Here is a 24149-nt window from a genome sequence, read left to right on the forward strand (position 1 = left end):
ACACTATCATGCTCATATTTATAAAACTCAGTGCCTCTGTGAAAGGTAAGGATGGCTACTGCGTTTGTGGTGCAATCAGAACATTGCGTGTGTTGAAGTTGTTTTAACGCAAACCAAAGGTGCCTTTTAAAAAACAAGTTTACATCCTATTCTTATACAGGCCAGTGCCGTGTGTGAGGTAATTTAAGGTAGTTCTGACAAGTGTCGTCGGCATCTTCATATCCAGTCACATGGGGCGGCAAGCCACTCCCACAAAGGAGGCCACACCCACAGAGTAGGTTCGAACAATTTTTGAAACCCACCACTGAACACAGCTTACCTTTGGGAATGTGACTTCCTAACAGTTTTCTGGATGGTGGTTAAGAATGAGTTATTCACAGCTTTTATGTTTTGAGGACTGGTTATTGAACGCCAGGTTTGAGCGTGCTTATGTTTTATGCTTCACACAGGTTTTATCTTTTAGGTGGAGATTTTTTCCAAATGAACAGAAATCCTTGAAGGAGTTTGTGGTATACAACAGGGGTGTCAAACTCAATCGTGTCGGGTGACATATCACAACATTTTTCTTTGGGAAGCCGGGTTGGATGTGGTCTGCACATGTCGCATCCAGCCTGCCAGTTTGACAAGCCTGGTATAGAACTACTATAAATAAATACATATTTGTAAAATCTAGACCAGTGTTTCTCAACCTTGGCAACTTGAAGATGTCCAGGACTTCAACTCCCAGAATTCCCCAGCCAGCAAATGCTGGCTGGGGAATTCTGGGAGTTGAAGTCCAGACATCTTCAAGTTGCCAAGGTTGAGAAACACTGATCTAGACCCTTTATCACTGTCATTTGATCTGGGCAATTATTGGATTTTTATTGATTCCCCCATAAACAAGTAGGAGTGCGACTTGGTGGGTTTTGGCTCAGCTGATATTTTGTCACTGTGGTGGCTTAACATGATGCATGAAGCTACCAGTCCTTAGTTATGCTACTGCTTCCTCTTATTTACACATATCTGAAATGAAGCTTTACTTGTCTTAATCGCTGCAACATTACAATATTAATTACAAATTCAAATGGGGATCGTCTACCCGGAACTGAATGGTTTAAAATCCAAACAATATTGAAAAATCAGAGCAAATTCTGATTGCTGTTCCTCCTTCGGCCACTCCCTCCAAATCACAAACTACTGAAAACCAGGGTGTCAAAAAAAAAAATCACAGTATACTAGCAATAGCAATAGCAGTTAGACTTATATACCGCTTCATAGGGCTTTCAGCCCTCTCTAAGCGGTTTACAGAGTCAGCATATCGCCCCCACAGTCTGGGTCCTCATTTTACCCACCTCGGAAGGATGGAAGGCTGAGTCAACCCTGAGCCGGTGAGATCTGAACCGCTGAACTGCAGATATCAGTCAGCTGAAGTGGCCTGCAGTATTGCACTCTACCCACTGCGCCACCTCGGCTACTACACCGACATCAAACATGCATTCAAAACCAGCATACTATACACGGAGTGGGAATGCTGTTATAGCAATAGCAGTTAGACTTATATACCGCTTCATAGGGCTTTCAGCCCTTTAATTCAAGTACTAATATAAAGAAATTAAGCAAAGTTATTCTTACTGAGCTGCTGGCCACTCTTCCCCAACGCTGTTTAAATATATTTATCCTAGTTTAGAAGTATTAAAAGAGTTCAGGCCTTCAGGATTTCCCTTTATGGTTCTCTTAAAAACAGGGCGGATCTCAAAGCAGCCCACGGAGCTTGGGGTACTTACCATAAATGATACCAGGAAGCACTTAGTAAGAACTTAGGGTAACTATCACCAATCTTATATCCCCCCCCCCCCCCAGGTGTTGGTCTACAGTCCACAACTCCCATTAACCCTTTAAATAAATGAACAAACAACTATATCTCCAGGCATCATTTATGATATCTGTAGCGAATGGGGCAGTTTAAACATAAACCCAGCGTCTCTCTCCTGAAGGACTATTTAAATGATAAGCCTTTGTGTGCCTCTTAGCTCCCCTAAGGGATCATGTATTGAAACTAATGGGTTGGGAGAAATGAGTTTGAAAAAGAGACATCATCAGGCTTTTCAAAGGCGAATGGAGGAGGGACGTCTTCCTTTCAAGCTTTCTCCCACCTGAAGGGCGATGTTTAGAACGTGACCTGTCAGCCTTAATCCGTCTCCAAACATCACAAAGGCAAACGCGTCCCTGAATGTCTCTGTCCCTGCCAAGTGATGATGATGATGGTGGTGGTGATGATGCCTTAAGGGGGTTTCTAAAAAGCGCGCCTGGTGCTACGTGCCGAGAAGAAGCCAGGCTACTAGCAGGCTCCCCCCCCCTTTTTTTAATGTATAGGCGTTTATTGAAGAGCCAAGGTGGCGCAGTGGTTAAATGCAGCACTGCAGGCTACTGCTAGATCAGCAGGTCAGCGGTTCAAATCTCACCGGCTCAGGGTTGACTCAGCCTTCCATCCTTCCGAGGTGGGTAAAATGAGGACCCAGATTGTTGGGGGCAATATGCTGACTCTCTGTAAACCGCTTAGAGAGGCCTGAAAGGCCTATGAAGCGGTATATAAGTCCACTGCTATTGATTGTTTCTTACTAACACCTGGCTCGCGTTGTAAACGCCGGAGCTCGAGTTTACAACAGCCAAAGGCGCGCCTCCCCTGCTTCCTTACCGTAATGAGAGCCGTCAGGAGGAAGGTGCTCGCGGTCATCATGAGGAAGCTGTCCAAGAACCACGTGAACCAAATCACCCCGTTGGTGACTCCTCTGCTCTTCAAGGCTTCCTTCAGCCTTAGTTCTTTCTCCAACACGATGCTTTTCACGATCATGGAAGCGGAGTAGATCCAAGCCAGCACCATTAAGAGGGGAAAGGCACGAATCAAAGTAATCATGAAGCTGCTAGGCAAGAGAAAATAAAATAAAGGAAAATGAAAATAAATCAACCTTGCTTTGAAAGGTAACAAGAGAAATAACTTAAGAGTAATTCACAAAATTACTCTTAACAATGCAACGGTTTTTGTTGCGTTTTAAGGCTTTTAACAAGGTTTATTTGCATTTTTCTAGGATGTTGAGAAAGCTTGGAAGCCACTTCCACAATTAATTCATCAAGCTGGTCTTCAAGGAGTTTAAATATCTGTATCATTTTGAAGATTTGATGATTCCTGCCATGGCTGCCCATTAACAGTGATATTTTCGTGTACAGATATTTCCAGAGATATATCCTCTTCTCTGGAAGGCTCAGATTGGTAGTTTGAGAACAGCTGAGAAATGAATCCAAAGAAAACTGGTAAGAGTCTTGGCTAAATAAGGCACCCCTGAATTCTTTGGAGAATTAAATTGCTATTTCCTGATAGGAACATCTAAGAAAGAGCATGCAAACAGCATCAAAGCCTTCCTTGGGTAGTTTCTGTCCAGATATGTTGGACTACAAGTTCCAGAATTCCAAGCCAGTATGGGAAAATGGAATTAGGGGTTCCTGAACAATTGGGGCTATTATTTTGTTTGGATGTATGTGCTGCATCCATTTCTAGCCATTTTTCTTTTTAAAAATGTCTTCTTAGCAGAGGCAACTAAAGTGTTGCCCATTGTAGGAGCCGTGGGGATTTGAAGAGCTTAGGCAAACATTTGGGGGAGCCAATTTTAAACTCTTCAAGAAGCTGACACAGGAGGAGAAAATCTGAACTGGGGAAAGGCCACCAGAGGAGTGTCTCTCGAACTTGGAAAGATGTGTGAGATGCCTCGGCTACACATCTTAAAAAATTGCCAAGCTTGCAAAACACGGCACCAGAACATCTTAGCTGCATGCTAGACTGAAAAAGAAAAAATATATCATGAAAAACAGAAAAAAAAGCAACATCAAGCCACTTGTATTGTTGAAAGGAAACATCATGGACACCTCCTAGTAGCCCGCCCCCCCCAAAATGACCTTGGTTTGAGGGAGGTTTCATTTTTTTTGAGGGAGGCTGAAAGAGCCACCTGTGCAGTTGGAAAAAAAAGTGACTTTTGCGAAAACAAAATTTGTCACTGTTGTGGAACTCCTAAGGTACATGTTTCCCATTACTCAAATCAATGTTCTGATTCTATGACCTGACCAGACCTTACTTCAGAGGTGGGTTCCTACCAGTTCGCACCTATTCGGTAGAATCGGTTCGTCAAATCTACCGAACCGGTTAGAAGAGGTTCTACCAGTGGACCCGGAAAGCAGGCCACACCTACAGAAGAGGTTCCAAACTTTTTTGAAACCCACCACTGGTCCTTGGATATGATTATTCTACACGATCATGCTCATATTTATAAAACTCAGTGCCTCTGTGAAAGGTGAGGATGACTCCTGCGTTTGTGGTGCAATCAGAACATTGCGTGTGTTGAAGTTGTCTTAACGCAAACCAAAGATGCCTTTTAAAAAAGAGGTTTACATCCTATTCTTATGCATGCCAGTGCTGTGTGTGAGGTAATTGAAGGTGGTTCTGACAAGTGTCGTCGGCATCTTCATATCCGGTCACATGGGCGGCAAGCTACTCCCACAAAGGAGGCCACATCCACAGAGTAGGTTCGAACAATTTTTGAAACCCACCACTGCCTTCCTTCCAGAGTCCTATGCTGTTCTCCGAGGATACAATCACTTTCTTCCTCCTGCTTGGCCACTAGGCCTCCGTGCTGATATATAATCAGTTCACCGTATGGAGGGGGTAGCAACTGAAGAGAACACGAAAATAAATCACATCATGTGTTTCTTGGATTATCTCTATTTTGGCTATCCTGGGTGGAAGCTGTAGAGCAGCATTGTATTCAGAGTTGAAGATAAGATCGTAGCAGGATAGCATTAGGCAGAGACAAAGGGAGCTGTTAAATCGGATCACTAAGAAATGGGGTATTCTGGAAAATAAACCAGAGTCATGTAATTCCTGGCAGGAAAGGAATTTATTTTGCAACCAAATGGTGCTCTGGTGACATTTGTTCTGGAATCGTTTCTACAGCTGTATCTGGACTCCACTGAGCAAATCCCAGGGAGCTTAGTGGGGGTTTCTTTCCAGAGAGATTCCTGGGAGGGGAGCTAGGGTTATTGCTTCAGAGATGCCTTTTAAACAATGTGAAGCCAAGTTTCATAAAGAGAGGAAAGGTCTCGTCAAACCATGAAACGGCCAATAGATGCGTCTCATAAATCGGTTCCACCACAAATCCGCGGTAGACTAAAGTGCGCTCGACGAAAGCGCGTACGTGACATCATCACAGTGCGACGAAAACGGCATGCTGGGAGCGGTAAATTTAAAATTAACGCGAAAACCTTACCCTAACCCCCCCAAACCTAACCCTAAACCTAACCCTAAGCCTAACCCTTAACCTAACCCTAACGCTTAATGTAACCCTAAACCTAACCCTAACCCTTAACCTAACCCTCACCCTAAACCTAACCCTTACCTTTATGTGAATTGGCTTGCTTTAATTTTATTTTAATTTTAATTTTATTTATTTTTAATTTTATTTGTCGCGCTGCTGATGACGTCACGTACGTGCTTTGATCGGGCGCGCTTTAGTGGACCGCGGTTTTGACGGGTCACGCATAAATCAGAACAAAACAGGCTTTCACATCATGGTCTCCATCGGTGTATAAGACCTTATTCCAAAATAATTGGAAAATACGTTACATGTGAAAATAGGTCTTGCCTGATCATGCAGCTTTCTCTTAACATGTGCTTTTCTATTCTGGCCAGAATTGTGGGAACCAATCTGGAAGGGATGAGGAACGACAACCTGAAGATTTCTGTTCACCATGCTGGTAAGTCATCTTTTAAGCATAGTGTCTGGAACCTTCTTCATCTTTACATTAAAACTGTTTTATATTGAGTTTTAGGTTCCACCACAAAACCGCGGTAGACGAAAGCGCGCTCGACGAAAGCGCGTATGTGATGTCATCACAGCGCGACGAAAACAGCACGCTGTGAGCGGTAAACTTAAAATTAACGCGTAAATCTAAACCTAACCCCCCCAAACCTAACCCTAAACCTAACCCTAAGCCTAACCCTTAACCTAATGCTAAACCTAACGCTAACCCTTAACCTAACCCTAAACCTAACGCTTAACGTAACCCTAAACCTAACCCTAACCCTTAACCTAACCCTAACCCTAAACCTAACCCTTACCTTTATGTGAATTGGCTTGCTTTAATTTAATTTTAATTTAATTTATTTTTAATTTTATTTGTCGCGCTGCTGATGACGTCAGGTACGCGCTTTAATCGGGCGCACTTTAGTGGACCGCGGTTTTGACGGGTCACGGAGTTTTAACTATGGAATGAGGGGGATTCTTCAGCACAGCAAAAAGTCGTGTTGAGTTGTTATAGCTACAGCTCCAATTATACTACCATCGTACACTTCGAAATATATGAGGGTCTTAACATAAGAATTATCTACAAAAACCCTGTGAAGTAGGATAGTCCCAGATCGTTCAGTGAGTTTCCATGGCTAGGGATGGACTCCCAAGTTTCCCAGTCCTAATTCATTGCCTTAAGCACATCCTCCCCGTGAAGCTTTTGCTACATATTTCTCATTTTAATGTAAGAATTTTGGCATGATTAGCATGGAGCAAAACCAATTAAAACAACTTTTGAGATCTCTTCTTGGTATGTAGAGAAGTGACCTGAGGATGATGATTGATGACAAATCAAAGGAATGTGATGCCTTGGGAGAGAAAACCAGACCTCTGCCTGAATTTTACTCCTTGAACATGATAAAATTCCACTCCCAGGCCTGCTTATTGTTTGTAAATTTGAAGAAGCCATAGAATGCAACACTGCAAATTTTGTAAGACCCCAATTCACATTTTTTGTGTGTATTTCTTGATACTTTAGAGCAACGTTCTTCAGGATAATATATTCAATATAATACTCTGCAAGAAAAAATAAATACATGGTGAAATAAAGCCATCCTGTATATTCACAGAGACCGAATCTCTGAGGTGAGATTTTAAATTCCTATTTCCTTGGTTTCACTCTTTAACACCTTAGTTTTGTTGCCCCAGATGTGGTAGAAGTAGATCAGTGGTTCCCAAACTTGGCAACTTTAAGACTTGTGGACTTCAACTCCCAGCTCTGCTGGCTGGAGAATTCTGGGAGTTGAAGTCCACAAGTCTCAAAGTTGCCAAGTTTGGGAACCACTGAACTAGATAGTCTCTCAGCTGTTAACCAAACACAATGGTGATTCCATCATTTCTACACATTCTGAGAGCATGAGATTAGGCAAGGCTGCCTTGTTTCCTGTGTTGAAATATGCTGGCCAAAAAAAATGGGAAATATCAGACTCTCTCCCTCACTGGTTTGCAAAGTGGATTTGTAGAGCCCCACGTACTGCATTGCGTTACATTGGGATGTAGAGAAAAGCCTTGAGCAAATTAAATATTTCATCATATTCCAAATGCTAGCCAGGAACAGATTGGTTGTTTGGGAGCACAAATTTTTAACAAGATAATAAGAGGTGTGCCGGAAGAGGCCAGTATTTTAATAATGGCCTTTGGTTACATTTTAATTAGAGAGTTGGGTATAGTGATGAAGATGTTGGCTAGGAAACAGAGACCTGTTCTAGGCCTCTCTTAAGACACGAAAGGCCCTGGATGACTTTGGTCATTCACTCTTTCCAGCCCAACCCATCTCACAAGATTGTTGTTTCAGGGAAAATAGCAGGCAATGATATTAGATAGGTTTGCGAATGCTGGCTGGGGAATTCTGGGAGTTGAAGTCCAGACATCTTCAAGTTGCCAAGGTTGAGAAACACTGTTCTAGAATCTCTAGCATGATCAAAAGCAAAAACAGGGTCATTTGTAAGACTCAAAGTGCCACCCTGGCTAGCCACACAGTTAGATATTGGACCCAGATCACACTCACACATCATCTACAAAGCAAGGATAGGGCATTTGTTGTAAGTATATCCCTGAAGGCACATCAACATGGGTATGGGTTTTGATGATCCCTTGCTCGATCATATCTTGCAGATAAGCAAATCCTCCCCAGATGTAGCGCAGATCATCCACTGGGTCAGCTCGTGGGCCAGGATCCCAGTACCTGTAGGGACAAAGTACAAAATTAGCCTTCAAACTAATGGGGATTATGGTGGGTAAAAGTGTCAATTATCAAACTCTTGAGGGACAAACTATATGCTATGTTAATGGTTTGGTTGCCTCTCAGCTGTTCAGTTATCTTTTCTTCCTTTGAGATTTGAGATTTATTAGATTTATATGCCACCCTTCTCCCAAAGACTCAGGGCGGCATACAACAATTAAAAGAAACACATAATACAAAAGTTTTTTAAAAAATAAATGGAATATCCCAAACCCAATTAAAATTGACAATACATTTTTTTTTTAAAAAAATTAAAATTAACAGTGATCAATAAGTTATTTCGTTTTGTTCAGGCCAGGCTGGCTTGCTGGAAAAGCCAACTTTTTAGGGCGCGTCGGAAGGACCGGAGGTCGGGGATTATACGAAGCTCCGGGGGCAGCTCATTCCAGAGGGAAGGCGCTCCCACAGAGAAGGTGCTCTCCCCCCTGGGGGTCACTAGCCGACACTGTCTGGCCGACGGTACCCTGAGGAGGCCAACTCTGTGGGATCGCACTGGATGGTGGGAGGCTATCAGTGGCAGTAGGTAGTCTCGCGGGTACCCTGAGCCTAAGCCAATGAGCGCTTTAAAGGTCATAATTACTACCTTGAATCGCACCCGGAAGACAACCGGCAGCCACTGCCTAAAAGGGGTGTAACATGGGAGCACCTAGGTGCCCCCATGATAACCCGCGCAGCCGCATTCTGGACCAGTTGAAGCTTCCGGGTGCTCTTCAAGGGCAGCCCCATGTAGAGAGCGTTACAGTAGTCCAGGCGAGAAAGGACGAGGGCATGAGTGGCTGTGCACAGAGCATCCCAATCCAGGAAGGGGCGCAACTGACGTACTAGGCGAACCTGGTAAAAAGCCCCCCTGGTCACTTTCACAAAGGCCAAGAGTGCCCCAATCCTGGTTGGGAGAACCAAGAACATTTAACCGTTCGCTTGGGGTGCAGTCCTAGTCTGGATGAAACTCTTTGCACGCTGCATTTGTGGGACGAGACAGGCATGAAAAAGTTTTCTGAGCATCTAACTGATATCCTCGCTTTCCTGTTAGAACAGAGACTGAGTCAAGGGAGAATTGTTTTAACAACCAGATCCAAATGGGCTCTTCACATTGGTTGCCTGTGATAGAAAAAAACACGCCCTTAAAGAAAAACTCTCATATTAATGGAGTTTTAATGTACTTCTTCTAGGTTGAATGTTTTTCCAACTTTCCAGTTATGTTGACCATCCCCGGATTTCCCAATGGCTTCCCATCAGACTCTTTACCAGATCTCATTCTGCTTAGCTTTTGACAAAAACACAGCCAAGTGCTATCATCGTTGATTCAGTTCAGTTAGACTTTATGGACTGAAGAGTTTAGAACAGTGTTTCTCAACCTTGGCCACTTGAAGATGTCTGGACTTCAACTCCCAGAATTCCCCAGCCAGCGAATGCTGGCTGGGGAATTCTGGGAGTTGAAGTCCGGATATCTTCAAGTGGCTAAGGTAGAGAAACACTGGTTTAGAACAATAGCAATAGCAATAGCACTTAGAGCAGTGGTAGGATTCAAATAATTCAACAACCGGTTGTCTGCCCTAATGACCAGCTAGGTAGGCGTGGCTCAGTGGTCATGTGACTGGGTGGCCATGGCTAACTCAACGTCACTCACATCAATAGGCGCTTTGTCTTTAGCTGTTACAATGTCATAAGGGTTAACCGGAGAGGCAGTTTCTGTACGCAGGGCTATAAAGATTAGGCTAGAAACACTAGAATGTTTCATTCCTGCCTTCCTTACAGGATTAGCCCTGTGAAGTGAGAAAAACACAAAAGGAGATTTCTTCAAAACAGCCAGTTCTCCAAACTGCTTAGAAAGTTAACAACTGGTTCTCCCGAATAGGTGCGAACCGGCTGAATCCCACCACTGACTTAGACGTATAAACTACTTCATAGTTCTTCTTACAGCCCGCTTTAAGTGGTTTACAGAGTCAGCATATTCCCCCAAACAATCTGGGTCCTCATTTTACCCACTTCGGAAGGATGGAAGGCTGAGTCAACTTTGAGCCTGATGAGATTTGAACTACAACTAGCAGTCAGCGGAAGAGGCCTGCATTACTGCACTCTAACCACTGCGCCACCTCATCTAAACAATGGTTTAGATGCAGTTTCTTTTTATCACTTAATAATCGCAGAATCACAGTCAGTGTTCTGACAAGCTACCATAAATCAAACCTCACAGGTAAAATCATCAGACCAGCTTTTATTGGAACAAAGGAGGAATCTTGTGGCAACTTAAAGACTATAAATATACCCTGCGCTAAACATTCGCAGAAGCAATTTGCATGTCTATTTATATATGCTCAAGAACATTAAAGCTCAGTTGTTTAAAAGTCAGATGGAAGCACTGGGAGTTCAGATAAGTTTACTCCCAAGTAACTCCCATGCATAGAGTTGAATTTACGTTAGCTCTAAAAGGACATTATGCTTTGTCATGGTACGTGTGCTTCCTCATTCTCTCTCTCTGGGTAGTTGTATATACGTACATTTATGATAACATTTTGTATTTACCAGCATACCACTGTTTGAGATAACTAAAAGTTACACTTTGGCCTGTAGCTAATTATTATATACATAACAGTCATCCATACATTTACCAGCCTTCTTTCCTGTAAATATGATAAATTGCCATTCTCATTAAGACCCCTTTGATGACGGGGGACATCCAACAGATATGCAGGAAGTCCTGTTGGGGGGAGTTTCTCTTGGCAATTCTGATTTATTTTGTCTCTCCACTCATTGATATCACTCATGTTCTCATCACCTCTAGGCTTGATTACTGTAATGCGCTTTACTTGGGGCTGCCCCTGAAGAGTATTCGGAGACTACAATTGGTCCAGAATGCGGCCACGCGAGCGATATTAGATGTACCCAGGTACACCCATGTTACACCTATCCTCCGCGAGCTGCACTGGCTTCCCATCGGTCTCCGAACGCGCTTCAAGGTGCTGGTCGTTACCTTTAAAGCCCTACATGGTTTAGGACCTGGATACCTATGGGACCGCCTCCTGCCACATACCTCCCAATGACCTATAAGATCGCACAGATTCGGCCTCCTTCGGATACCGTCGACCGGGCAATGCTGGTTGGCGACTACTCGGGGGAGGGCTTTCTCTGTAGCTGCCCCGGCCCTGTGGAATGATCTTCCTGCAGAGATCCGGACCCTTCCCACTCTCTCGGCCTTCCGTAAAGCCACTAAAACCTGGCTGTTCCGGCAGGCCTGGGGCTGTTGACCCCCAGATATGGTCCAGCCCCACTCAGAATGGAGTGCATGGTGTGTTTTTTTTTAATCTATCTTTTCTTTCTTTCTCTTCTTTCTGATTTATTGTATTGTTAGCTGCCCGGAGTCCTTCGGGATTGGGCGGCATATAAATGTTATTAAACTTTAAACTCTCATTAGGCTCTGCTTGCATGCCTAAAAGATTAGAAACCGTCCTTACCTATCTTTGATTTTGTTCGTTTTCTCCACAGCATCAATATCCATGCGTATCTTGTATTTCACGTGAGGGGGCAGTTGGTCAGCCCTTTCATCCACGTCAAGAAAGACAACAGCAGCCCAGAATTTGTTCTCCTCCAGAAGAGAGCGAGCATGAAAAATCAACTCAGTTTCATCAGCTAGGCCTTCAAACTTATCAAGGGTCAAGCACTGTGATAACAGAGGCATAAGAGATACTTGAATGAGATCACAGTAGCATTGTAAAGGTGAAAGTTCCCCTCGTACATATGGGCCAATCGTTCCTGACTCTAGGAAGTGGTGCTTATTTCCGTTTCAAAGCCGAAGAACGAAGACGTCTCCGTGGTCATGTGGCCGGCATGACTAAACACTGAAGGTACATGGAACACTGTTACCTTCCCACCAGAGTGGTCCCTATTTTTCTACTTGCATTTGTATGTGCTTTCAGACTGCTAGGTTGGCAGAAGTTGGGGCAAGCAACAGGAGCTCACTCCGTTATGCAGCACTAGGGATTCGAACCGCCAAACTGCCGACCTTTCTGATCAACAAGCTCAGTGTCTTAGCCACTGAGACACATATATGTAAATCAGAACTTACTCATGATTTGGACACCAATCCTGGTAGTCCTCTATAACCACAATTGAGCCCAAAATTTATGTTGCTAAGCAAGGCAGTTGTTAAGTGAGAGTTGCCCCGTTTTATGACCTTTCTTGCCACAGTTTTTAAAAGTGAATCGCTGCAGTTGCGTTAGGTTAGTAACATAGTTGTTAAGTGAATTCTGGCTTGACTTTGACTTGTCAGAAGGTTGCAAAAAGTGATCACCTGAGCCTAGGGCACTGCAACTGTCATAAATACGCGTCAGTTGCCAAGTGGCTGAATTTTGACTACATGACTATGGGGATGCTGTCATGTGAAAAACGGCCATAAGCCACATTTTTCAGGGCCGTTGTAACTCTGAACGATCACTAAATGAACTGTTGTAATTCAAGAAGAATCTGTAGGGTTGCTTAGTAGAGAAATGGGCAGCATACAAATGTAAAATGAATAAATAACAAATAACAGAGAAACATGTTCCTGCCAAAGTCTGCAGAACTTTGGTCAAAATCAATCAGTCTACATATCAAAAATGCATGTGAATAAAGCCAAAGCGGTGGGGGGGGGTTGTAGAATAGGAAGAGTTTGCAAATTAAGCTGAGGTTTGTGTTCAGATCAGTATTATATAATGAAAATAATTTGAAATTTGCATAAACTGGGTGGACCAGTGGTGGGATTCAGCCAGTTCGCACCTATTCGGGAGAACCGGTTGATAACTTTCTAAGTAGTTCGGAGAACCGGTTGTTGGAAGAAATATCCTTTCGTTTTTCCCCACTTTACAGGGCTAATCCTGTAAGGAAGGCAGAAAGGAAACATTCTAGTGTTGTTTCTAGCCTAATCTTTATTGCCCTGCTTACAGAAACTGCCTCTCCGGTTAACCCTGATTACATTGTAACAGCTAAGGCGAAGCGCCCATCGACCTGAGTGACCTTGAGTTGGCCACACCCACCCAGTCACATGACCAGCGAGCCCCACCTACCCAGATAGTCATTAGGGCAGAGAACCGGTTGTTAACTTATTTGAATCCCACCACTGGGGTGGACTATTCTTTCTATCCAGACTGAATGGTCCTTTTGCCCTGCCTATGGGACTTCAGGATTGTTATACAATATACATGAGCCGTGAGTGAGGGGGGTGTCAGACAATAACCGGTCTATCCATTCAATTAACAGAATCAATTCTGCTGATTAGTGAGAACATCAGTGGGTTTACTGCCATAGTTTCCTTCTACAATGATGTTGAAATATTACAGTATTTATGAGAAAAACTACTGCATAGTAATTTCTATTCCGGAGTTTCAGGAGTTTCTATTCCGTGTTCCTTCTTAGCACCAAGGAAAGAAATCTCTTTGAAATAGTTGTTATAGCAATGGATTCCTGAACGGAGCATGGATTGGAGTAGATTCTTTCCAAATTCCTTTCAAATCTTTCTTTGGACAATAAAAAGGGTTAAACTTTTAAAAAAATGGGGAGGCTTTCTAGTTGCTGAGGGGCCTAAGAAAGTTAAGAATTCATTCCAACTGTTGATAATACATGGTTAGTTCTACTTTTTTTTTTAACCACAATGTAGAAATGCTTTAACGATGTAGAAATCAATGTTGCATTGCTTTCTCCCAGGTTTTATTTTTAACTTTTCACTTTGGTACAACTTTGAAATAAATGCACAGTGTTTCCGTATAATAAGAGTATGATGAAAAATATTTTTTAAAGAAAATTATTAACTCAGAGGAAAAAAAATATTTAATACTTTGGCTGGGAAACGAAGCATGCATGCTAAATCATTTAATACCTGTAAGGCTTTAAATCGACAGCTGCACAGAATTTTGTTGATTCTACTTTGATAACTTCTTGAATTAATATATAAATCGGAACACAATAATCTCCAGAAGAGATTGTGCAGTTGCTTGAATTTTTTGCAATGCAGGTGTGTTCAAAAAATCAGTACAGATGATAAGGTTCTGTATTAAAATGTGAGCTTGCTTTTCTCAGTTAGCCAAACGGTGTGGAAATTTGCCTGACCTGACTTCCTTAACACAAGAAAGAGCTGAAGATAGATCAGATTTATTTTCTCAGACTTTTCCTAATCTCATTCTCGGGTTAAAATGCACTCTAAAATTGTAATCGAAAGAGGAGATACCAAAAGCTGTCATAAGCATATTCCACATCTGAGGTTTATAATAATTACCGTCCTTTAGTGCAGAGACTGAATGGAGCAATTGTCTCTGGAAGATTAGTCGTTAAAGAAGTGTCTCGACCAGCCAGATAACAACCCCCAAAGAGAAACAAAGCTGAAAACATCACAATATATGAGGGTGGTGGGTAGGTGGTAACCTAATGTGAACCTATCACCTGGAAAATCAGCCTGGGAGAGCAAAACAAAATTAGCTCAAAGGAGGGGAAAGTGATGGCCATAAACAGCAGGGAGAACACTGCACACACAGCAATAGGTACACAATTGTGAGAAGCTGTGAGCAGACTGGGAAATCCTTTTCCTTGTTTAAAAACCAATCAAACGAAGCTTGAAATATAAAGAAGAAACCAAACCTAAAACAATTAAGAAGGGAAAGGCATCATTTCTGCAAGGAATGGAAGAGAATCGACATAAGCAATTAAGAGATAGCGGATCTACGAAGAAGGTCGAATCAAATTATCTTAAGAGACGTATCTTAATTTGCACACTATAAATGGGAATTGGCAAATTCCCCTTAAGAGTTTTCCAAAATCTTCATTTACCACAGACTAGCATTAAAATTACCTGACTGAAATTGGTATGCAGGAAATCCTCAAATTATGATAATTGAGCCCCAACATTTCTGTCGCTAAGTGAGACATTTGTGAAGTCTCACTTTATGACCTTTCTTGCCACATTTGTTAAGTGTATCACTGTAGTTGTGAAGTTATAGTAACACAATTGTTAAGTGAATCTGGCTTCCCCATTGAGTTTGCTTGTCAGAAGGTGGCAAAAGGTGATCACATGACCTCTGAGACACTGAAACTGTCATATGTATGAGTCAGTTGCCAAGCATCTGAATTTGGATCACGTATCCTGCAATTGGTTGTAAGTGTGAAAAACGTCACAAGTCCCTTTTTTCATTGCTGTTGCAACTTTGAATGGTCACTAAATAAAATGTTGTAAGTTGAGGACTACCTGTAATCAGAGGTGGGTTGCTCCCTGATTGGCCAAGATTGGGCGAACCGGAAGTGGTGGTGGCGGGAGGCTCTGCCCACCCGCCTATGGAACGATCTACCCCCAGAGATCCGGACCCTCCCCACTCTCTCGGCCTTCCGTAAGTCTACTAAGACCTGACTATTCCGGCAGGCCTGGGGCTGTTGACCTCATGAATGAGGTCCAGCCCCCATTAAGATTGAGTGCGTGATGTGTCTTTTTAACCTGCTTTTTCTCTCTATTTTAAATTTTTTAGTATTCTTTTAGTGTTCTTTTTACGTAAGCCACCCGGAGTCCTTCGGGATTGGGCGGCATATAAATTCATTAAACTTTGAACTTTGAACTTTGAACTGAATGCTTTTGCGCATGCACAGAAGTATCGCATGCGGGCAGATTCCCCTAACAACTGCGCTACTAACTTAATAACTGCAGTGATTCATTTAACACTGGAGGAAGGTTGTAAAATGGGGCAAAACTCACTTAACGACTGTCCTGCTTAGCAAGGGAAATGTTGGAGCCAATTGTGGTCGTAAGTCAAGACTACTTTATCACTAAGAAATTCCAGATAGCCTATGCTTAAGATCAGGAATGATTTAAACTGTTCAAAGTTAGCGTAGCAAGAAGAAGCTAAGATCAATGCAGAGATGTTATTAACCCTTTTTTTAATTTCTTTTTTTCTCAACATATTTTAGACTGTGTTTGCTAAAAATCTATAACGTGTACGGGCTCTGGGAAGTCAGGGGGGGAGGGAGGTGGGGTGGTGGGGGGGAGGGAGGTGGGAGGGAGGGATATATACTAGATTAGACAATGTGTTAGATTTCAATGTAATGCGATTTCATATGTATACTGTTTTTCTTTAATTTCTCTGTAAAAATAGGATAAGTTAAGTACATTGACAGATAGTGGAAATACACTAAGGGAAGGAGGGGTGGGATAGAAGAAAGATGGGTAGAGAGGGCGGGAGAGAGGATGGGAGGGAGGGTGAGAAGGAAGGGAGGGAGTGGATCGGGAGAGAGGAGTGGCAGAGGGAGAGGGGAAGTAGGGTAGAGGGGGATGATGGAGGGAAGATAGAAAGTTGGAGGGGGGGTGGAAGAAAGAGGTGTACAGATAGTGGAAGAGATATATTGGGTTTCTATTTTGGGGGGTATTATTGACAAGAGGAATTGCTGCGATTATTGTTTAATGTTGTATGGCTCCGGCTATGCACAGTATATATGTGAGTGTATGAAAATGAAAAAATGGAAAATATAAAAGGAAAAAAGACTACTTTATCAGAAGTTGCTTTGATCCCATCTTTTAACTGTCTGCTTCTTTGACCTTGATCCCAGATCTGGCCAAAGTCTTCTGTCTAGCACTATACTTTGCTTAAAAGTTAAGGCAGCAGACTTCATGAGTGACATGATATTTAACCAAGTTCCAATGTTTTACTATTTTGGTATCGAGAAAAGGTAAGTGCCAGAGCAAGGAACTGGGGAGAAGATGAAGTCACTAAATATCTGTCTGTATCTTGTGCTTCCTAACTCCAAAACGAAGGAATCATTATCAGATACTCAGTCTTGGCAACTATGGTAAGGAGATGACATTTTGTTTCTAAACTGACTGGGAAGAAATGTATTTAATTACTTCACTTCGCTGAATACCACAAAGCTAGTTTGTTTGATCTTATCGGCTTGATGGTCTCTTGCAGGCCAACAACCAATAATTATGGACATCAAAGTCCTCGCAGGCAACTTGTTATTTAAGAGACAGATTTCTCTGAAATGTAAAGTCTCTTTTGTTTAGCCTTGTCATCTGAAGAACTGTTATCTCTTCTACTAAAAGAGAAAAGAGGGGAGGTCTGCAGGAGGATCAGGTTGCGGATGATATACCAAAATAAACTCTGGCATTTAAAATAGCATGTCAAGTAAGAACGGTATGATTTTTGTCATGGATGCAATAAGAGAAATGTATTTAAATTAATACTATGCTACCTGTCACAAAAGTAAGGCTGCCCTCAAGGTGAACTTGCTTTTTCTGTTGGCTTCAAATTATGCAGTTTTCTCAGATGTATAGGAGTGATTTTTCCCATTGTCATCTTCTGGGATTTTCTAAAAAAAAGTTTTCCACTCTTGTTTACAACCCTAACATTCCTTAGCAAGGCAGTATTCCCACACTCACCTTCTGAACCTTATGTGGAAGATAGTCTTGAAGGTACCCGAAGACATTTAATTATTAGAGCTAAAGGTCAAACTTTATCTAACAATTACATGATTGTTGTCATTAAATGATCCTCTCTTTTTTTTTTGCATTTAGTAGTCTAGACCAGAAAATTAAGGAGAAAAGTTGCTTAACTTAATTCCTTGGAGATTTGTTTTATGGGGGAGGAGGGGAACACATGTACCCCTAAGCTGATTTGTTCTGTAGAGAAAATATCCTCCAGGTGAGTTTTCTAAACAAGATATAAAAGGTATAATGCAGGGAAAGTCCTAATCTTGATAGTGAAACCAGAAAGCTTTAGTATTTTATTGCCAAGGTAACATACATTGTTATTTTTCCCTTACTCCATGCATTCCCCATATTTAATGCTAATATGCTCTCAAAAAACTCTCAAGCAGCCACTTTATATACACTTGATGGAAAAGCCAGGTTCAAATTAAATGACTAATATGTATTATTGCAGGTGTCTTACCTAAAGGAATCCAAAAATCTGGGTTATATCTTTCCTCAACAGTACAGAATTTCATAATGTTTACAGCATATGTGCTGTGTATGTATTAAACAGTGGTGGGTTTCAAAAATTGTTGGAACCTACTCTGTGGGTGTGGCCTCCTTTGTGGGAGTGGCTTGCCACCCATGTGAACGGATGGGAGTGGCTTGCTGCCCATGTGACCGGATAGGAGTGGCTTGCCGCCCATGTGACCGGATATGAAATTATGAATTAGTACTTAGGTTGGTCCAAGTAGCTATTCAGAAGTTAGTAGTTAGAAGCAATCGTAAAGCAAGATATGGAATTAAAACTAGAAATATTTTGTTGGCTATTTGAAAGGGAGTATAATATATAGTTAATTTTACACATGTTAGCAGCTGCTGGAATTGTGTTTGCACAGCAGTGGAAAAACAGAGATATGTAAATGAATAAATATTACAATGTGCAGGAATAAATAAATTGACAATTAAAATCAAGAAGGCTTTGAATACTTTTTCACGTGGGATTGGTTTTAGCAATTGCCAACTAACGGAAACAGAAATTAGAAATCCAAAAGTATGAAAGAAAACACCAACTATGTAAGGAAAGGTCCCTAAAATGTATAAGGAAATATTACTAGATCATTATTAATGCATAGATAACTGCGGGACATTACACACCCACCAGTGGTGGGCTTCAAAAAATTTTGGAACCTCTTCTGTAGATGTGGCCTGCTTTCCGGGTCCACTGGTAGAACCTCTTCTAACCGGTTCGGTAGATTTGACGAACCGGTTCTACCGAACTGGTGCGAACTGGTAGGAACCCACCTCTGGTATTAAAACAGCGTGCCTCAATGCTGGTGCATTGCCACAATGTGTTAAGTATTGCAGTTGAGACATTCGATAAAATAATACAAAATGCAAGTGTTAGCATTACCAGACTGACAGCTTACCAACAACTGCTCACGTTTCTCTAATTAGACTTCTGACGTCTGCCTCATCTAGAGCCCACAGTTCAAAAGAGTCATCACTGATGCTTGTCCAACCACTCTTTCAAGCCCCAGGGAAGCAATTGAACCATTGTTTCATGGGTAACCATCCTGCCCTAAGCCAAAAGGTTCATGTTTGTGCTATCCTTTTGCCAAATACATAACATCACTCCGCAAATCCAGGCACAGCCAAATGTAAATATTTATCCGAAAGGCTCTTGTGATTCCTTCATCACATGTTGTGCCTCTTCGACTGAAGTATAAAGTGACACTGTTCCCAAATGTTACGAGAGGATATTCTCAGGGTAACCAGTCATTCTAGAATTAAGATTGAGTTCCCAGTTTCCTGAGTCTTCCCACTCAAAATGGCACAGGCATCATATTTTTAAAATCTAAATCACGCTCCTAGGCAAGATGTATTTGTAATGAGGTCATCTGAACTCTTTACTACCACCTGTGTGTTGGAGATCTAAATTGCTTTTTATATATGGTCTTGAAACCTGGAACAATCTATGGAAGTTGGGGGGGGGGGGGAGAAACCCACCGAAACCTGACTTTGATTAAATAAGTGCCTGAAAAATTGTAAACGCTGATTCATTTTTAAATTAATTATTCAATTGTAGCCATTGTTTTCATGATGAAGGCAGTCTGCTCTAAAATAATAAATAATTAAAGATATTGGCACTAATTCAATCCTCTACTGCATGCTGACTGGGGAGCCGAAGTCAACACTTCTTAACATTTGAGAAACACCAATCTAAGATAGTTTGCCCCAATCTGAACATTTTCCGCATTATAGTGGACTTCAATTCCCAGAATTCTCCAACCAGAATGAATCATTAATGGGAATTCTGGGAACTGAAATCTATACATCTGGTGCCTGGATAAGAGAGGGATAGTCTATACTTTGAAGATTATCTGAACAGCAGTAACTAATAACAAAACTAGTAGTTGCAATTTACAACTACTTAGAAGAGGGTCTGGTCAAAAGCTACTTGTTATGTGTTCTGCAATCAGATGGTTCACCGACAAATGCGCCGACGAAACCGCGGCGAGAAAACCGCAAGTGTGAAATCACGCCGATGAATGAGCGCAGAAGCGTGCCGACAACAGCATGCCGATAAAAGCACTCCTTCAACGAACAAGTAATAACAACTGAATAACCCTAACCCTAAACCTAACCCTAATCCTAACCCTAAACAGAACCCTGAACCTAACCCTTACCTTAACTTAAATCGTGCTTTTGTGGGCGCGGTTTTGTCGGCGCGTTGTTGTGGGCGCGTTTATGACGTCGCAGTTTTCTCGCCGCGGTTTCGTCGGCGCGGTTTTGTCGTGCGCGCATTTGTCGGGTCACGCAATCAGATAAAAGGCCCTGAAGATAATAAATCATGGAAAAACTTTCTATCTCACTTTTTTTTTTAAAAAAAAGTAAAGCTTACCTCCAGGTATTGGTAAGCCATATGGAAAGTCTGATTGGCCATTCTGAAGATATCCCTCCAATCAAAATTCCTCACACCATCCTTCCTTTTCTCTGGGGGTCCATTATAGAGAAAATTGGTAGCATCTTCCACATTTAGACCTTGTTCACTTAAGAAACTTTTCACAGTAGGATTTTGCAAAGTGTCCTGTAGATTAAAAAAAAGAAAGAAATATCTTTAATTTCACAATCCAGCTGTGAAAGCACAGCGATTGCTCTTAAGTGGGAAATGAATAGAAGGGGCCAAGTAACAGTTTTCCAGGTTTTACTTATTATGTAAACATAAATTCAGGAGAAAATTGCATTTCCAGGGAAATGTTTCACCCTTTACGCACCTGCTGGTTGCTTACTTTAAATGCTGTGCCTCAAAGCCAGTTCCCCTCCCACTAAGACTTCTAGTTTCAGAGCAATTAAACACATGGTAGCACATTTATTGCTAAAGGAAGCAGTAAAGATCTCCCTGCTGGCTACTTGCTTAGTTTCATCCTTTAAGGATTAAGATGAATGGCAACAGTAAAGTGGCATTAATAGAATTTTGTTTCAGTCCTAGAGCTCGAATTGCAACAACTCTAAATCACCAAGTATGGGCAATAAAAATCAATCATTAAGAACAGAAGCGGTTTTTTAGAAAAAGAAATACATACTTTTTTTTTTTAAGCCTGGTATTTTACATTTTAATGTAAAATGTACCTCTCTGGGAGCGTTTTTTACCATGTGGATTAAAAAAAAACTTGTCCTTAGCCACTTTTGCTGGCTGAGATAGGAGCGATAATCCAAAATTGGACAGCCCCAATTTTGAAAGATTACTCTAGAAATTTGATAGGTACTGTACATCCTGATGGATACCTAGACTTAAAAAGAAGACTGTATTTGCATTTCATTAATATTCACGCAGAATATTAGATATTCTGTAAGTAATACCTTCACTTTGTTATATCAAGATATTCTGTAAGTAATATCTCCACTTGGTATATCAAGATATTTTGTAAGTAATACCTTCACTTGGTATATCAAGATATTCTGTAAGTAATACCTTCACTTGGTATATCAAGATATTCTGTAAGTAATGCCTTCACTTGGTATTTTGTCCTGTTTTTTAAAATTATTATTATTATTTTTTAGTGAGGATGTTCCGTTTATGCAGTTTGGACTTTCTTGGCTCCTGGATTTCAAATGATTTTCAAACTTAGGAAACAAATAAAGTAGACTTGCCCATTTGGTAAATAAGTTATTGCAAAAAACTAAAACAAAAGAGTCCAGTAATTTCTACTAGATAGTTGGTGCAGCAATTTATTCCTCTCAGTGTGTCCAGGAAGGAAAGTCTTGGTCATATGAAATGATCTTTCTGACTCTGAACTATTTTACAACCACCTTTTTAGAATCTTTCTATTACTGCAATATGTTTACAGAGATTCAAAATCTAGTAATATTACTAACTAAACCTTTGCCAGTTCTAAAGTATCAACTGAATTGCACAGACCAGGGGTGCGTTAACCCGCTTTTGATTCCAAGGATGCATCTTGGAAGCAGAAAGTTGAAAACAAGGTAAAACGTTCCTGTTTAGTCCTGAATTTGTAATGAAGAATGCAGAAGGAACAATCCACCCTTCTTCCAAAGGTGACTTCTGATCCCTTCAATTTTTAACCTGCAGCAAAGTTTAGACCTATTTTCTGTAGCAGTGTTTCTCAATCGGTTAGAAGATGCATGGATTTCAACACCCTTCCCATGGCTGGCTGGGAATTCTGGGAGTTGGAGTCCATCCCTCTTAAAGTTGTCAAGATTGGGAAACAGTGCTCTGGATTAACAGAGAACAAAAATCTGCTGGATCTTCTCAATGAGCATATACTGGTAATTAGAAGTGATCAACCTGGAGAGCACATGGACCAATATTTATAGATCCTTAGATGCATTTGTGTTCAAAGGTGTGTTTTTTTCCCAACTTTAATGCTCCATGCTGAATTATTGTATTTTAGTTGCTATTCCAGGGTAAGCAAAACATCTGTACTTACTCGGATCATGTTCATTTGTACACTGTCATTGAAGAAATTCCACAGTTGAGGTCCTACTTCTTTCCATGCCTTAGTCAAGAATGTCAAGCGCTCCAGTTGTTCAAATGTAGAATTTGCCTGAGGAATTTAAAATATATTGAATGAGGAAAAGGAACTTCGAGGTGGTGGTGTCTATGTGAGACCGCCTGCTGCCAATTACCTCCAATAGATCGATTAGATCCCACAGATTAGGCCTCCTCCAAATTCCATCCACTGGCCAATGCCGACTGGCGACCACCCGGAGGAGGGCCTTCTCTGTGGCTGCTCCGGCCCTCTGGAACGAGCTCCCTGTGGAGATTCGGACCCTCACCACCCTTCAGGCTTTCCGCAAAGCCCTTAAAAACCTGGCTGTTCCGACAGGCCTGGGGTTGACGAGTTCCCGTCCCCGCTCGAATTGTGTGGCTGTTGATTGTTTTTAAATTGTAGTTGTTGTTTGTCCGTTGTCTTTCTTCCTGTTTGTATCCCCCCCCTTACTTGGTTTGTGAGCCGCCCTGAGTCCCTCTGGGAATAGGGCGGCATAGAAATATAATAAAATCAATCAATCAATCAAATCAATCAAATCAATGTGTGTTGACTTTGCTAAATTTCGCAAATCAATTTTGTAAACAAAAGTGACATTCTTTGAAGTGAGATGAGCTTATTTATTTATTTATTTATTTATTGTTAAAACTTGTATGCCGCCCACTCTCGGAAGACTCAGGGCGGCTTACAAATAAGAAGGGGGGGGATATAAAAAATAAAAAACAACAATTAAAAATTCAGGAACATTCATAACTTAGGATGGGGCTGAATGATTCAACAGCCCCTGGCCTGCCAGAACAGCCAGGTCTTGGTCGCTTTGCGGAAGGCCGGAAGGGTAGTAAGGGTCCGGATCTCAACGGGGAGATCGTTCCATAGGGCTGGAGCAGCTACAGAGAAGGCCCTCCCGGGGGCGTGGTCGCCAGCCAACATTGGCTGGCAGATGGAATCCGGAAGAGCCTAGTCTGTGCGATCTAATAGGTCTTTGGGAGGTGATTGGCAGGAGGCGGTCTCTCAGGTAGCCAGGTCCGATACCATGTAGGGCTTTAAAAGTAACGACTAGCACCTTGAAGCGTGTCCGGAGACCAATGGGAAGCCAGTGCAGCTCGCGGAGGATAGGTGTAACGTGGGTGTACCTAGGTGCACCCACAATCGCTCGTGCGGCTGCATTCTGGACTAAGTGAAGTCTTCGAACACTCTTCAGGGGCAGCCCCATGTAGAGCGTGTTACAGTAATCCAGTCTTGAGGTGTCGAGGGCGTGAGTGACTATCCAAAGGGCCTCCCGGTCCAGATAGGGTCGCAATTGGTGCACCAGGCGAACCTGGGCAAAGGCCCCCCCTGGTCACAGCCAACAGATGATGTTCTAGTGTCAGCTGCGGATCCAGGAGGACTCCCAAATTGCGAACCCTCTCTGAGGGGCGTATAGTTTCACCCCCCAGGCTAAGAGATGGAATAGCTGGACCATCCTTGGGAGGGAGCATCAATAGCCACTCAGTCTTGTCAGGATCTCTACAGCTTCCCACATTTGGAAGTACAAGTCAATAAATATCCTTTGAAATTTCTCCTGGAATTATCTGAACATTATGAGCCACTGAATTAGGATGAAAAACATGTTT

General features: G+C 42.0%; 1 protein-coding gene across 1 annotated transcript in view; it reads right to left on the bottom strand.

Annotated features, from left to right (window-relative positions):
• Positions 1-24149, bottom strand: part of ABCA4 (ATP binding cassette subfamily A member 4) — a 159367-nt gene that overhangs the window by 93996 nt on the left and 41222 nt on the right. The window contains exons 11-15 of the mRNA XM_032217704.1: positions 22477-22593; positions 20430-20615; positions 11565-11770; positions 7879-8055; positions 2675-2897 (exon numbers count right to left, since the gene is read on the bottom strand). Coding sequence (XP_032073595.1) covers positions 2675-2897; positions 7879-8055; positions 11565-11770; positions 20430-20615; positions 22477-22593 — 909 coding nt within the window. The remainder of the gene's footprint in view (positions 1-2674; positions 2898-7878; positions 8056-11564; positions 11771-20429; positions 20616-22476; positions 22594-24149) is intronic.

This window comes from Thamnophis elegans, chromosome 5, assembly GCF_009769535.1.
Source record: "Thamnophis elegans isolate rThaEle1 chromosome 5, rThaEle1.pri, whole genome shotgun sequence".
Classification (NCBI taxonomy): domain Eukaryota; kingdom Metazoa; phylum Chordata; class Lepidosauria; order Squamata; family Colubridae; genus Thamnophis; species Thamnophis elegans.